The sequence below is a fragment of the Cygnus atratus genome, chromosome 28, assembly GCF_013377495.2.
Source record: "Cygnus atratus isolate AKBS03 ecotype Queensland, Australia chromosome 28, CAtr_DNAZoo_HiC_assembly, whole genome shotgun sequence".
NCBI lineage: Eukaryota > Metazoa > Chordata > Aves > Anseriformes > Anatidae > Cygnus > Cygnus atratus.
In genome coordinates, this window is record NC_066389.1 from 1,110,332 (window position 1) to 1,123,619 (window position 13,288).

The window sequence follows — 13,288 nt, forward strand, 5'->3', positions numbered from 1 at the left end:
GCCTGGGAGAAGCGTGCGGCGAGGGCACCGACGTTCTTGCCTGGCTGCCCCCGTGCTCCTGCAAGCTCCGGGGTCAGAGCTGTGGCGTCGTGGCCCGCCAGCGGGCACGGGGTGACGGCACGGCGCCGAAGTCCCCGCAGGGCCAGCTGCCAACGTGGCTGGCCCCGGACAGCCCCCGTCTCTGCTCTGTTTCTTGGGGCTCTGAGGCACGGACCACACCGTCTGCCCGCCACAGCCTTGCGGGATTTAGCGCCAGGCACTCGAGCGGATTAAGCAGAGCTGGAAAACATCCACAAGTGGCGTTGTTTACACCGCCAGCGTCACTTTGGGTCGGGGCTGGTCCTTTAGGACATCGCTGCAGCACGCAGCAGGGGGACAGGGCTTCCCGCGACGCTGTCGGAGGGGCCGCTAAGGTAAAAGTGCCGTCCAGAACCACGCGTGCTGTGGGAGAGCTCTCACCCTCCCCAGGCACCCTGCAGCACCGCTCGGACCCCGTGCCCACCAGCGAAGGAGCCCGGGACCGCGGCGTTCGAGTCCTCCTGCGCGCCAGGACCTTGGGGTGGCCGCGGGGTTGTCGCCCCGTGCCCGCGTCCCCGCGGGAGGCACTGCCGGGGGAGATGCTGCGAGGCCGTGGGTGCAGGGCTGAGCCCCCCGCGTGGGGGTCTGAGCCCAGGAGGGCAGAGCAGGAGCAGGTGAGGGGCCGTGGGGTACGCCGCAGTTAGGCTCCCTTGGTGCTGCGGCGTTTTGCAATGCAAATGGCTTTCTCTTTGCAGCCAGCCCTTCTCATGCAAATCCCCTGGGTTTGGTACAATTTCTCCCTCTGGTTCTAGACCTGCCGCAGCCATTTTTACCTGTGCATCCCGGCACGGCCACCACCGCCTTCACCCCATAAAGCAGACCCGGTGCCGGGGAGAGGCTGGGCTTTGTCCCGGAGCTGCGCAGTGGGAATCCCCGAGCGCTCGGCGCGGCTCGCGGAGGGACTGGACGTTCCTGTGGATATTGTAACAATCCCGCGTGACCGTAATTAAAGCTGACAGTTGGGAAGGGATATTAAACGTTCTGCATCCAAGCTGACGCTGAGCAATTTGAGATCAGAATGGGACCCCATGGGGGAATTGGATTAAGCTGCTCGGGCTTCCCATGGGCCTTTTGCGCGTCCCTCTGAAGCGCCTGCTTGTGCCGATGGACCGGGGACCTCTTCCAGCGTGGAAGTTTGCAGATTCCTCCTTGGGAGCGTGGTGGTGGCATCTCCAGAGCCTTGTGGGGCTGGGGCTGGACCAGCTGAAACGTCTCCAAAGCACATGAGGAGGGCTGGGGCTGCTCCTGCAAGCCCATCTCGGGGGACTTCAGCATCCGACGGAGCCGAGCAGCCCCTGGCGTCTTCCCCAGCACGAGGCTCCCCAGAGGCAGCAGGAGAGACGCGGCGTGGACGCAGCTCAGCGAGGAGGTGCCAGGCTGGATGTGGCCCAGAGGGCTCGGGGAGAAGAGGGTTTGCATTTGCGCTTCTGGAGGGAGCGTGCAGATGAAGGGAGCCGGGTGAATTCCCCCCAGTCCCTCGGCAGGCTTGGCTAGACGTGGCTGTGCTGTAGCAGGGGGAATGCTTTGCCAACCGGTCCCCCAGCTCCTGCTTGGGGAAGGCTGGAGCCCTTCTCCCCTTTCCACGCAGAGGACTTCAGACAGCACCCACAAAGCTTCCTGCACCTTGTGCATCACCCACGGACACCCAGCGCCGCGGTGCCAGCAGCCTCCTCCGTCCCCGTGGATGCAACCACGGCATTTGGTGCGTGGGGGAACCACAGCCACTGCTCCGTCCCCTCCCTGTCCCCATCACCTCCCGCTTCCCCGATGGCCTTGGGGCTCCACTGGGATGGTGGCGGCTGTCCCGGCAGGGGACCGAGGCGGTGGCTGGCCGGGGACGGTGCCCATTGTGCAGAGCCAGCAAGGCGTGTTTGTGCAGCCAAGCGAGCAGATGTGCGGGGCGCTGGGCTCGGCAGACCCCAGCACCAGGGCCGGGAGTTGCCTCCGATCCCAGGCTGTGGCAGAGCTGGGGCTGGTTTTGGAGGTGTGATGGGGCTGGACAGGCTGTGCCCCCTGGCTCCTCTGCAGAGGGATGCTCGCTACGCTGCTCCCTGGATCAAGCTCCCTGGTGTCAGCTCCGACAGCCCAAAAGTCACGGTGTGAAGCAGAGCTGAGGCTCACATTAGGTTTTCTGCCTGTCCTTAAGTGTTTACAGACACCAGCTTGCGGTGTGCCTCGGTTTCCCCATCTCTGTGGCGGGCAGAGGTGTGCTGCCAGCCCTCGGGGCCCCTTGAGAGCATGAACGGCGTTGGAGCCGTGTGCCAGGATCCAGGACCCCGGCGTCCTCCCCACGGTGCCTAGCACAACGCTGCCCACCGCCTGACTCAGTTTCCCAACCGTTCCCCAGGTCTGGGAGGAAAATGCTCGCCTCGATGTGCCGGTATTCCCTGCCGCTATTCCTGCTTGGCTTCGCCGGTGGGAAGCCAGCTCTCGTCGACGTGCAGAGGGTTGCGTTCACACCCCTTTCGGAACCACATGAGAGCATCATCATCTCGCGCCGCTATCTCGGTGATCGATCTGGATTTGCAGATGCTTTACACCAGTGGTGTAAAGAGCACCGCCTCGGCGCGGTGGTGTAAAGGCACGGCCGCATTTAGCAACCAGGTGGAGCAGTTCAGCAGCTGGCCAGGCCGGTCCCGGTGACCCCATGGGGTTTGGGTTCTGGGTCTCGGCGGGTGCCCTCCAACCTGCCCCAGGGCAAAGCAGCCCTGGGCTGGTTCAAATCTTCCTTGGCAGGGACGAGGGGAGTGGTGCTGCCGGGCTGTGTCCCTCGGGAAGAGCTGCCTGCTGCCAGCAAATGTCGTCTCTGGCTCTTAGAAGCTCATGGTCTCAGGGATGGAGTGGATGGGGAGAAGGTCGGTGCCCCGGCGTGTGGTTTTGAGCTGCCTGGCTGGGAAGGGGAGGAGTGGGTTTGCCTCTCGGGCTTCTCCCTGGAGCTGTTTAAAGCGAGAAAGGTTTCTCGTGAAGGAGCACTTGGGTCTTTTTTGGGGCATTTGGAGGCAAGCGATAGTTGAGGTTTGAGATTCGCGGACTCAAGGGCAGGGGAGATGGCGGCAGCTTCTTTCTGACCGCCCGCAGGATGTGCGCCCCGGAGCCCCAGCCAAGCTCTCTCTGCTTTGAAGCCCGAGATGTGCTTCAGCAGCATCCCGAGAAGCCATCCAGTCTGGACTTGAAGATGTCAAGAGATGGCAAATCCTCTCCTCCCCTGGGGAGTTTGTTCTAATGGTTAATCACCTCGCTATTAAAAAAGTGAGTTTTCCTCCTCATTTGCCTGTGTCTGGCTTTTGCTCCCAGCCCTCGGCGGTTGCTCTGCTGGCTCGCAGAGGCTGGGTAAGGCGAAGCCGCTTCTCCTCCCGCAGACGAGGCAACCATTTCCAGCTCCACCTGAGCCCCCGTGCTGCCGAACCGGCTCCTCGCTCTGCCAGGCAAACTCTTCTTTTTGAACACCACCAACAATAAAAAAAAAAAAAAAAAAAAATCCCTTTCTTCCCCGCCGGAGCGGCCAAGCCCCTCGCTCCTCCAGCTGCCGTGAGAAACGCCGCGCTGCTTTGTACTTGAAGCTGGGCACCACAGCAGCTGCCTCCGCCTTCTCCGGGGACATCGCGAGGCGCCAGGGAAAGCTGGAAGAGCCCCCGGGGTGCTCGGGCTGGCCGGGGGCCGCGGAGGCGCTGGGGGTGCCGGGCTCGGCGCTGCGCCTCTGGGGAAGCCGGTGCTTGGGGCAGGAGGAAGAGGACCTCCGCCGCGAGCCCGTAACCGCTGCTCGTGATCGAAGGGCCCGAGCCGTTCCCGTGGCTAATTGCTCGCTCCCGTTAGAAATGCCTGCCTGGATTTTGTCCTGGTTCGTTGAGGGATGGTCCTGCATGGGGTTTTTGGGCAGCGTTGAACCCGCGGGGCTGCTGGAGGGCTGCGGTCCCTCAGGTGGCAGGGATGCGCCGAAATCCCCTCCTGATTTTGGCTGAGTTTTGAGAGACTGGGTCTGGATGGGACCAGGACCCCGAGGGGATGCCGGAGGGGGCTTTGCCCCTTCTGTAGGGTCACGGTGAGGGGCAGCAGGGAGGTGGCAGCCAGCTGCGTGATGCCGGAGCGTGGGGCTGGGGGCACAACGGGGGCGCAGAGGGCGAGGGGGCCGCGCCGTTCCCTCTGCCCCGGGGCGTTCTGCAGCGCGATGCCACCAGAGCTGTCTTACGCCACCACGGCTCTGCCGGGGCTCTCGTAACCAGTGACACCCTCGGTGAGCCCCATCCCTCGCTGGTGGCTGGGCAGTGACGTGTGGGGACAGGGACATCGGCTCGTGGTGGACACGTGCCGGGGCGCAGGATGCTCGTGGTCCTCTTTGGCGTGACAATCCGGGGGCGATGCGTCCCCAGGGGAGGGGACACCGCTCCTGCCGGCCGCTGCCAGGGACAGAGATGCTTCTCTGCTCATCCCCTTCCCTTTTTTCCCCCCAGCTCGGAGCCCCGGCGCGGACGCCCGACCCGTGAGCGGCCCCCATGCCGCGGCGGCCGCCAGCTGGATGCCGTCCCCGCCGCCCGCTGAGGATGCCCCGAGCGCCCCGGTGACCGCCCGCACGAGGGACAGCGCCCGTCTCCAGCCCCAGCGCCCCTCCGGTGAGTCCCCGAGCTGTCCCCTCCGCCCGCGGGGACCGAGCTGTCCCCTCGGCGGGAGCAGCCAGCGGTGTCAAGGCCCTTCGTGGCGCTAATGAATAGGGTCGGGGGAAAAGCCCAGCCGTGGCCCCCCCTGCGCCGAGCCGCCGGCCCTCGCATTGTTCCTGCCAGAAACCCGATGCCGGCCTCCCAACAAAGCCCAGAAGAAGAAGGGGGGGGGGGGGCTGGCAGGGGGGCCGGGGGGGTCCCTTTCTCCCTGCCCCTTCCCCCATCGCTCGCTGGGGACGCCGGGACGAGCTCCTGGCCCCGTTGCCATCTCCTAGACAACCGGCGTGGGGGGGGCTTTTGTCTCCATAGTGATAAACGTGCGAGCATCCAGCATCTGGGACAAAAGGGTGTCCCCCCCTGTCCGTCCGTCCCCCGCCCCCCCAGCCTTGCTTCTTTTTCCCCTCCTCGACTCCGCCCCCCCCCCCCCCAAAGGCCTCGGAAAAGAGGCCAGAAGACATTTGGGTTTTATTTGGGCAAAATGGCATTGCCCTGGTAACGCGCCCACCCCGAACACAGCCGGCTCGGCCCCCACCGCCAGCACCCCCCCCGGCACGCACCGGGGTGGCCGGGTGCTCACTCGGGGTGCTGGGGGTCCCTTACACCCCCCCCACACACACCCCCCAGACATCATCTGGGTGCTGACAGGGGGCTGCGACCCCCTCAGTGGGGTTTGGGATGCCCCCGCAGAGGTGTCACCCGTCGGGGGGACGCCGTGGTGGCCGCCGTCTCGGCCCAGGTCCCTTCCTGGTGGAAATGCTCCGGGGGGGGGGCTGCGAGCAGGTCCCGTGCTGCCGATGGGCTGAGGGTATAACGCAGCCATAAACCCCACGTCATTTTCCCAATCCAGCAGAGACGCGGCCCTATAAGCAAGCGCGGGTGGGCGTTAAGGCGCGCGTCCGGGCGGATTTACGCAGCAGCGGCGCGCAGGGAGATGTTGGGCGCTGCTGCACCGGGCTGGGGGCTCGTCTGAGGGCTCCTGACCCCGTCCTCGAAGCCGCCCCCCCCAGCCTGGAGCCCCCCCTCCCGGCCCTGCCGTGCCCACGGGGGCTGCGGGGCCCGCATTGATCCGGGTGCGAGATGCCGAATCCGTGCCGGGAAACTTGTTCGGGCAGAGCCCCAGACTGCGAGCCGGGCCTGCAAGCTTGCCTGCGCCAAGTTATTCATTCTTTTTTTTTTGTTGTTGTTGTTTTTGGGTTTTAAGTTTGGCCCCCACCCCAGGCACTCTCCTGGCAATTAAAATAACGATGGCGATGTTCATTAAAGGGCAAATCACCCGAAACAGCGCAGTTAGAAGCTAATCGCTAATAAAGGGAAAGGAGGTGGTCCTGGACCCAACTTGGGTTTAAAATAGAAAATGCCCCAAAATGACCCAAATTCCTTCATCCTTTCCCCGCTGAAGTCCTGTCGCCGCTTTAAACCTGGATCCGCAGGGACGGGGGCGGGCGGTGGTGACGTCCTGGTGGTGGCAGCGGGGACACCCTGGGGTCCCCGGGCACGGCTCTGGGGGCCGCGGCAGTGCCACCGACCCTTCCCCGTCCCCTCCGCAGGTGGGCGCACCGATTTCTCCTGAGACGAGCCCAGCCCAGTGTTCAAAATAGAGTCCCTCAAGGTGACGGTCGACTTCCTAAAGGTGCCCCTCGGCCTGAAGAAGCCCCCTCTGAAGGAGGCCTTGGCGGCCATCCCGGGGCCGGGGAGACCCAAGCCCCTCGGCGTGGAGCGGCACAAGCCCCGGCGCGCCGACACCATGGACAATGAGTCGCAGTACTCGGGCTACTCCTACAAATCCGGGCACTCCCGCAGCTCCCGCAAGCACAGGTGAGAAGGGCTGGCGTGTCCCCAGGGGTCCCCTGTCCCCACCGTGGGCGCGCACCCACCCTGCTCCCCTCTCTGCCCTCCAGGGACCGGCGGGACCGGCACCGCTCCAAGAGCCGGGACGGGAGCCGCGGGGACAAGTCGGTGACCATCCAAGCACCGGGCGAGCCCTTGCTGGACAACGAGTCGACGCGGGGGGACGAGAGGGTGAGGATGAGCAGGGGGCTGCCGTGGGGCCTGCCGGGCTTTGTGTCGCCTCCATCCCTGCTCCAGAAAGGGGCAGGAGCCGGCCCTGCACTTAGAGCAGCCCCAAATCCAGAGCCAACCTCGGCGGCACGGGCCCAGCCCACGTCGGGGCTGGGAATTGGGGAAGGGGACGACTCCAAGAGCCCCGGCGGGCACTGCCGAGGGTGGGAGCTGCAGGGGGGGTCCCGGCGTGCCTTGCCCGCCCCCGGGGAGCGGTGGAGCCGGTCGGGCTGGCCCAGGGCGGGCTGACAGCACCTCGGGGCGCTGCCTCCGTGTGCCCGCGGCGAGGGCGGGGGGCCAGACGAAAGGGGACGGGGCTGTCGCGGTGTGGGCATGCAGCTGGGGTGGGCACGGGGTGCCCACAGCTCCCTGCCCGCTGCCCAGGGTGGAAAACGCCTTTGGGATCGGCTCCCTCGGGATCTGCTCCCTCCGGATCTGCTCCTGCTCCTCGCTCAGCGCCTGCAGGGCGACGCCGGCTCGGCCCTGCCAAGGTTTAATAACCCCAGCCCCGTCCCTGGGAGGATCAAACGGACGAGCGGGTTTGTGCAGCCGGTCGAGCTCTCTGCTGCCGGCGCGGGACCTGCAGCCCCGGGAGGGTTCCTGGAGCCCAAATCATTGCAGCAAAATCCTCCCCCCCCGGGATCAGAGATGCTCTGGACAGGGCACTGCAGCGATGAGGGGGACCAGGCTGGGCGCCAGCTCCTCCGGCCACCGCAGAGCACAGACCCTGGCTTTAATCATCTCCCAGCCACCTACACGGGCACATCTGGCTCTTTCATCTTCCCCCAGTACGGAGCCGGTGCTGCCGGTGCTGCCTGAGCTGCTCGCGGCCGCCCGCGCACTCCTGCAGTGGCCAGAGCAAAGCACTTGAAAGACGGACTGGAAATACGGACCGGTCCTGCGGGGGCGGCCAGCACCTCTCCGCTCCTCCTGCCTCCAGCAAGCCCCCGGCTCAGGGGTTATTTCTCTGCTCCGGTTCGGGATGAAGTTGCCAGCCTGCAGAAATTCCGGGAGGAAAAATCCCAGCTTTGTCACATACAAGGAAACCCCCGGCTTCAGGAACTGAAGGTGCTGGGGAGCAGGACGCGAGGATGGACAGACGGACGGACAGACCCCGGGTGCGGAGGAGCACCGCCGGCGCCGCCGCCTCCCTTTGCTGAAACTCCACATTTTAACTGGGAAGGGATCAAAAAGGGACGTCTCACTTCCACACCTGCGTGGCTTTGGTGAAAAAAAGAAACGAACGGGGCCAGGTCGGCCACGCTCCGGGTTTGTGTCCGCTCCCGGTCCTGCTTTCATATGGGACGGGCTGTGCTGGCTGCTGGGGAGCTGCTGGGGTCTGGCGCCTGCCTGGGATTGTGCTGGCGAAGCTGGAGGTTGCATGGAGAGGTTTTACAAGCAGGGAATACATCTGAAAACAGAAAACAAACAAAACGAAGAAAAAGCAAAAAAGATGACAAAAAAAAACAAACCAGACTAAGGTTTAAGAAGCTGCCCCGTCCCCCTGGCAGAGACGCGTACCCCAAAACGGAGTGATGGCGAGCTGGCACGCGGCCACGAGCCCCGATCGCCGGCGATCTCGCCCTGCCCCGGCGCTGGAGCAGGCAGCGGCAGCCGGCGCGGAGGAGGCGGCAGCGAGGGTGTGTTGGGACGGCGGCCGGGCATGTTGGCTCTGGCCCCGCTAATGAGGGGATTTGCCTGGAAACAGGATGCCTTCCACTTACAAAGCCGCTCTCGCCCGCGTCGTGCGTGGCGGGGCGGAGAGGTGGAGCGCGGCGCAGAGCCTCCGACGGGGATTTCCTAGAGGGTCCTGGTCGATTCGCCGTCCCCCCCACCCCGGCTGCTAAATGGGGGTGATGGCACCGGTCAGCACGCCGGGCTTGGAGGTTTGGGGGCCGGGGGGGATGCCAGGCTGGGTTGGGGTCTCGGGGTGGCAGGGCCCTCCTCCACGTGACCCTCTCCCCTTCCCCAGGATGACAACTGGGGCGAGACCACCACGGTGGTGACGGGGACGTCGGAGCACAGCATCTCGCACGATGACATTACGCGCATCACCAAGGACATGGAGGACAGCGCCCACCTGGACTGCTCCCGGCACCTGGGCGTCGCGCTGGCCGGGGCGCTGGCGCTGCTCGCCTTCCTCACGCCCCTCGCCTTCATGCTCCTGCCCCAGCTGCTGTGGCGGGAGGAGCTGGAGCCCTGCGGGACACCCTGCGAGGGGCTCTTCATCTCGGTGGCCTTCAAACTCCTCATCCTCCTGCTGGGCAGCTGGGCGCTCTTCTTCCGCCGCCCCAAGGCTTTCTTCCCGCGCGTCTTCGTCTTCCGGGCGTTGCTCATGGTGCTCGTCTTCCTCCTCGTCGTCTCCTACTGGCTCTTCTACGGCGTGCGCATCCTGGACTCGCGGGACCGCAACTACCAGGGCATCGTGCAGTACGCCGTCTCGCTGGTGGACGCGCTGCTCTTCGTGCACTACCTGGCCGTGGTGCTGCTGGAGCTGCGCCAGCTCCAGCCCCAGTTCACGCTCAAGGCCGTGCGCTCCACCGACGGGGCCAGCCGCTTCTACAACGTCGGGCACCTCAGGTAAAGGGGGGCGACGGGGTCAGGGAAGGGGTTGGGGGGGGCGACGGGGTCAGGGAAGGGGTTGGGGGGGACACCTGTGGGTCTGGGTGAGCTCCCGCATCGGCACGGGCTCCGGTGCGTGCAGGACCGCGGTGCAGTCGTGGTGCTTGTGCGTTCCCGTGTGTGTTTTGTGTGTTTGCACGCAAGTGTGTGCATCTGCATGTGGGTGTCTGTGTGCTCGCACGCGCGTTTTTGTGTTTCTGTGTGTGCATCTACATTTGTGCATGTGTATTTGTGCTTGGGCTTTTGCACCGGGGTGTGCACACGCTGTGTCCCGCTGCATCCCAGCACCGGAGGAGCCGTGCGCGTGCCCGCAGTGAGACCCCTGTGCTCCCTCCCCGTCCTGTCCCGGCCGTGTGCATGCCCCCGATGGGTGCTAACCTGCTCTTTGTGCCCCGTGCCCCTGCAGCATCCAGCGAGCGGCCGTCTGGATCCTGGAGAACTATTACCACGATTTCCCAGTCTACAATCCTGCCCTCCTCAACCTGCCAAAATCCGTCCTGTCCAAGAAAATGTCCGGGTTTAAAGTCTATTCCCTTGGCGAGGGTGAGCTCCCCCCTTTCCCTTGGCTTCTCCTCTCGTTCTCCCTCCTCCCATCCCGGTGTTTTCCCCTCCGAAGGCAGCTTTCCGGGCCGGGCTCCGGGCGCCGAGCCGGTCCCTCTGGATTTGCGTGCGTTTGTCCCGGCCGGCGCGGGCGAGTCGGGTGCCGGTTCCCAGCCCACACCAGTAACGCCCTGCTGCAAGCAGGAGCAAGTCGAGCGCGGCCGCGGGACGGGGCTGTGCCAGCAGCACTGGGAGGCGGGGGGGGGGGGGCGGACCCGGAGTGCCCGCTCCCCCAGCTCTGAGCTTGCCCCTTTCCCTGCAGAAAACAGCACGAACAACTCCACGGGGCAGTCCCGGGCCGTCATCGCCGCGGCTGCCCGCAGGCGCGACAACAGCCATAACGAGTACTACTACGAGGAGGCAGAGCACGAGCGCAGGGTGCGGAAACGCCGTGCCAGGTACGGGGCCATCAGCAGGGACCGGGCCCTGGGGAACGCCAGGAACCATCCCAGGACCCCCCTGGGGTGCCAGGAGGGAGGGAGCAGCCCCAGGGCCTCCTCCAAGAGCTGGAGCTGCTTTTGGAGCAGCACGTCGTAGGGTGCTGGGTGATGTCCCCGCAAAATTGCTTTTGGGGTATGGGGCACGGGGCGGAGCTGTGGGGCAGAGGGGTGGCGAGCAGCTCCCTCAACCACCAGGGCTCCGGGGGACCTCAGGACCGGGTTCTGCTGCCGCGACTGCCCCGCTGCACCCGTGGGCTGTGGTCTTCACGGAGACCCCGAGTGGCTGCGGCTGGAGGCACTGCGGGGTCCTTCGGGCCCGAGCTGTGCCCCATCGGGGTCACCCAAAGCAGGGCCTCAGCACCACGTCCAGAAGCTTTTGGATTGCTCCGAGGAGGAGGCTCCATAGGGTCTTTCTCCCGGCAGGCTCGTGGTGGCGGTGGAAGAGGCCTTCACCCACATCAAGCGGCTGCAGGAGGAGGACCAGAAGAACCCGCGGGAGATCATGGACCCGCGGGAGGCGGCCCAGGCCATTTTCGCCTCCATGGCCCGGGCCATGCAGAAGTACCTGCGCACCACCAAGCAGCAGCCCTACCACACCATGGAGAGCATCCTGCAGCACCTCGAGTTCTGCATCACCCACGACATGACGCCCAAGGTGCGCGGGGGCGCAACGGGACGGGACCCAGCCGCCAGGGCAAGGGGCTCGGGGGGGTTTTGCCCGCGGCGTGAGAGCCCCCCCCCCGGCAGGTCGAGGGGTTGGGGGGGGGAGGCTTTTTGTGGTGCGGCGCAGCCGGAGAAGCGGGCGTGCCAGGCGGCGATGGATGGGGGCAGGTTCCCAGCTGCTGGACCTGCCGCACGGGGATGCTTTTCCTGCAGGACCTGCCGAGCAGCTTGAGGCTGCAAAAAAAAAATTAAAAAATAAATAAATAAAAAAAAGGCCGACGTTCACACGTCCGTTCCTTCCTGCAGGCGTTCCTGGAGCGGTACCTGAGCGCTGGGCCCACCATCCAGTACCACAAGGACCGCTGGCTGGCCAAGCAGTGGACGCTGGTCAGCGAGGAGCCGGTGACGAACGGCCTGAAGGACGGGGTGGTCTTCGTGCTGAAGCGCCAGGACTTCAGCCTGGTGGTGAGCACCAAGAAGATCCCGTTCTTCAAGCTCTCGGAGGAGTTCGTGGACCCCAAGTCGCACAAGTTCGTCATGAGGCTGCAGTCGGAGACCTCCGTGTGAGCTGACGAGGGGTGGAGAGGGGCCGGGGGGGCCACCCCGCCTCATCCTCCCCACCTCTGCCAAGGCTCAGCGAGGCCGCGGCCGGAGGGCAGGACTGCGGCAGGCACCTGGAAGCAGTGCCCGCGCCTGGCCCCGCCACCAACCTGTGGCCACCACTCGCCCTCCGGCTCGGGTCCCCGTCGGGCGAGCCGAGCCCCTTCCTCCTCGTCCCCGCGCTCCCCGAAACCCAGGTCCTTGTAGCAATCCCCCAGGAGGCGCATCCAGCGCAGGACGGTGTCGCGGCCGGGAAGGCGACGGCGTCCCTCGGTGCCATAACTCAAGGGCTAACCCTCCGTTGAATTTCCTTCACCAGCGTCTTTCCAGCGCGGCCGGGTCTGGCGGACCCCCTGCGCTTTCCCGTTTTCTACCTGGCGACTGTCCTGCCTCTGGCCTTAAAACACCGCCCGGTGTCCGGGGCTGGTTTTTAATAATCGAGACTTTTGGAGCATTTTGCGAACACCTCTGCGATCTGTGGCTGCTATGAACCCCTCCCCGGCCTCCGGGGAAGGACCCGAAGCGGCGATGTGGCCGCGGGCAGGTCCTCGCCTCCCCGCCGTTTTCCACACTCAGCTCTTAACAAAAGCAAGAGAAAGTTGGGGTGTTAAGGCAAAAAGCGGCTTTTCGACGGCGGTGCGTGTGCCCCCGAGGAGATCGGAGTCCCCGCAGCCTACCCTGCCAGCTCCGAGCACGGGGGGGGGCTTTGCACTGTTCCTGCAGCGTGGCAAGAGCCCGAGTTGTGCTGGCTGCTGGAGCGGGGCAAAAATCATCCCAGCCTCGTCCGTGGTGCCAGGCTGGCCGGTGAGGGCGAGGGGTTGCGGGATTTGGGGGGCAGAGCACCTTGTAGTTTGCTGCAGAACGGCCCTAAGCACCCCTCGGGCTCCGGTGCTGGCCTCAAGTGGCTTCTTTGCAAAGGGTCTTGGTTCACCAGGGTCTGAAATCTGTGCCCTGCGGTGGAGATGGGGACGTGGCGGCCCCCGGCGGGGCTGAGCAAGGGGACCCCGCAGCGCCCAGACCCGCGCTGCCCGCGCCGTGGGGCACCGAGCGCACGCAGGGTCCCCGTGCCTGCAGAAGCTTTTGCCTTCCCTTGGTTTTGTTAAGGTTGCAAATACCTCATGGGTGTTTTTTGTTGTTTTCGTTGTTTTTTTTTTGTTTTTTTTTTTTCATCTGGCTTTTGTGTTGGTTGGGGGGGGCTCACGGGGGTGACCGCAGCATCCCGAGCTGAGTTTGGGCTCGCTCAGTGGCGAGACCTGCCAAATTCCCTCGCTGTGACGCACACGTCCCACCCCAGAGGGCCTGGGGGCTTCCCCAGTAAATACCAGTAGCAGAGAGAGGCTCCCCAGTGGATTTCAAGGGCTCTCCCAGCACAAGCTTGTGGGGGGATGCAGCAGGGGGGTGGGGGGGCGGGCACCGCCTTTCCGAATTCCCAGGAAATCTCCATTTTTCCGGAGTTTCTGTGTCTTTATAGCCCCGCCAGGTCCCCGCAGTGCCAGCGTCTGTCCCGCGCCAGCTTCCAGTCCCGTTTACACCAGCACCGCCGCGCCGGAGCCCCCCCGGGTGCCGGAGCCCCTC

General features: G+C 65.2%; 1 protein-coding gene across 2 annotated transcripts; it reads left to right on the forward strand.

Annotated features, from left to right (window-relative positions):
* Positions 1–4,596: 4,596 nt before the first annotated feature.
* VANGL2 (VANGL planar cell polarity protein 2) lies at positions 4,597–12,339 on the forward strand. Of its 2 annotated transcripts, none has more exons than XM_035567325.2 (8): positions 4,597–4,685; positions 6,278–6,545; positions 6,629–6,749; positions 8,761–9,368; positions 9,817–9,953; positions 10,273–10,408; positions 10,874–11,105; positions 11,420–12,339. In XM_035567325.2, the coding sequence occupies exons 2-8, from the start codon at positions 6,475–6,477 to the stop codon at positions 11,678–11,680; spliced, it is 1,566 nt and encodes a 521-aa protein (XP_035423218.1). In that variant the 5' UTR covers positions 4,597–4,685; positions 6,278–6,474; the 3' UTR covers positions 11,681–12,339. The 2 variants fall into 2 exon arrangements, with proteins under 2 accessions (XP_035423218.1, XP_035423220.1); XM_035567327.1 differs by having other exon boundaries at positions 10,280–10,408; positions 11,420–11,558.
* Positions 12,340–13,288: the final 949 nt, after the last annotated feature.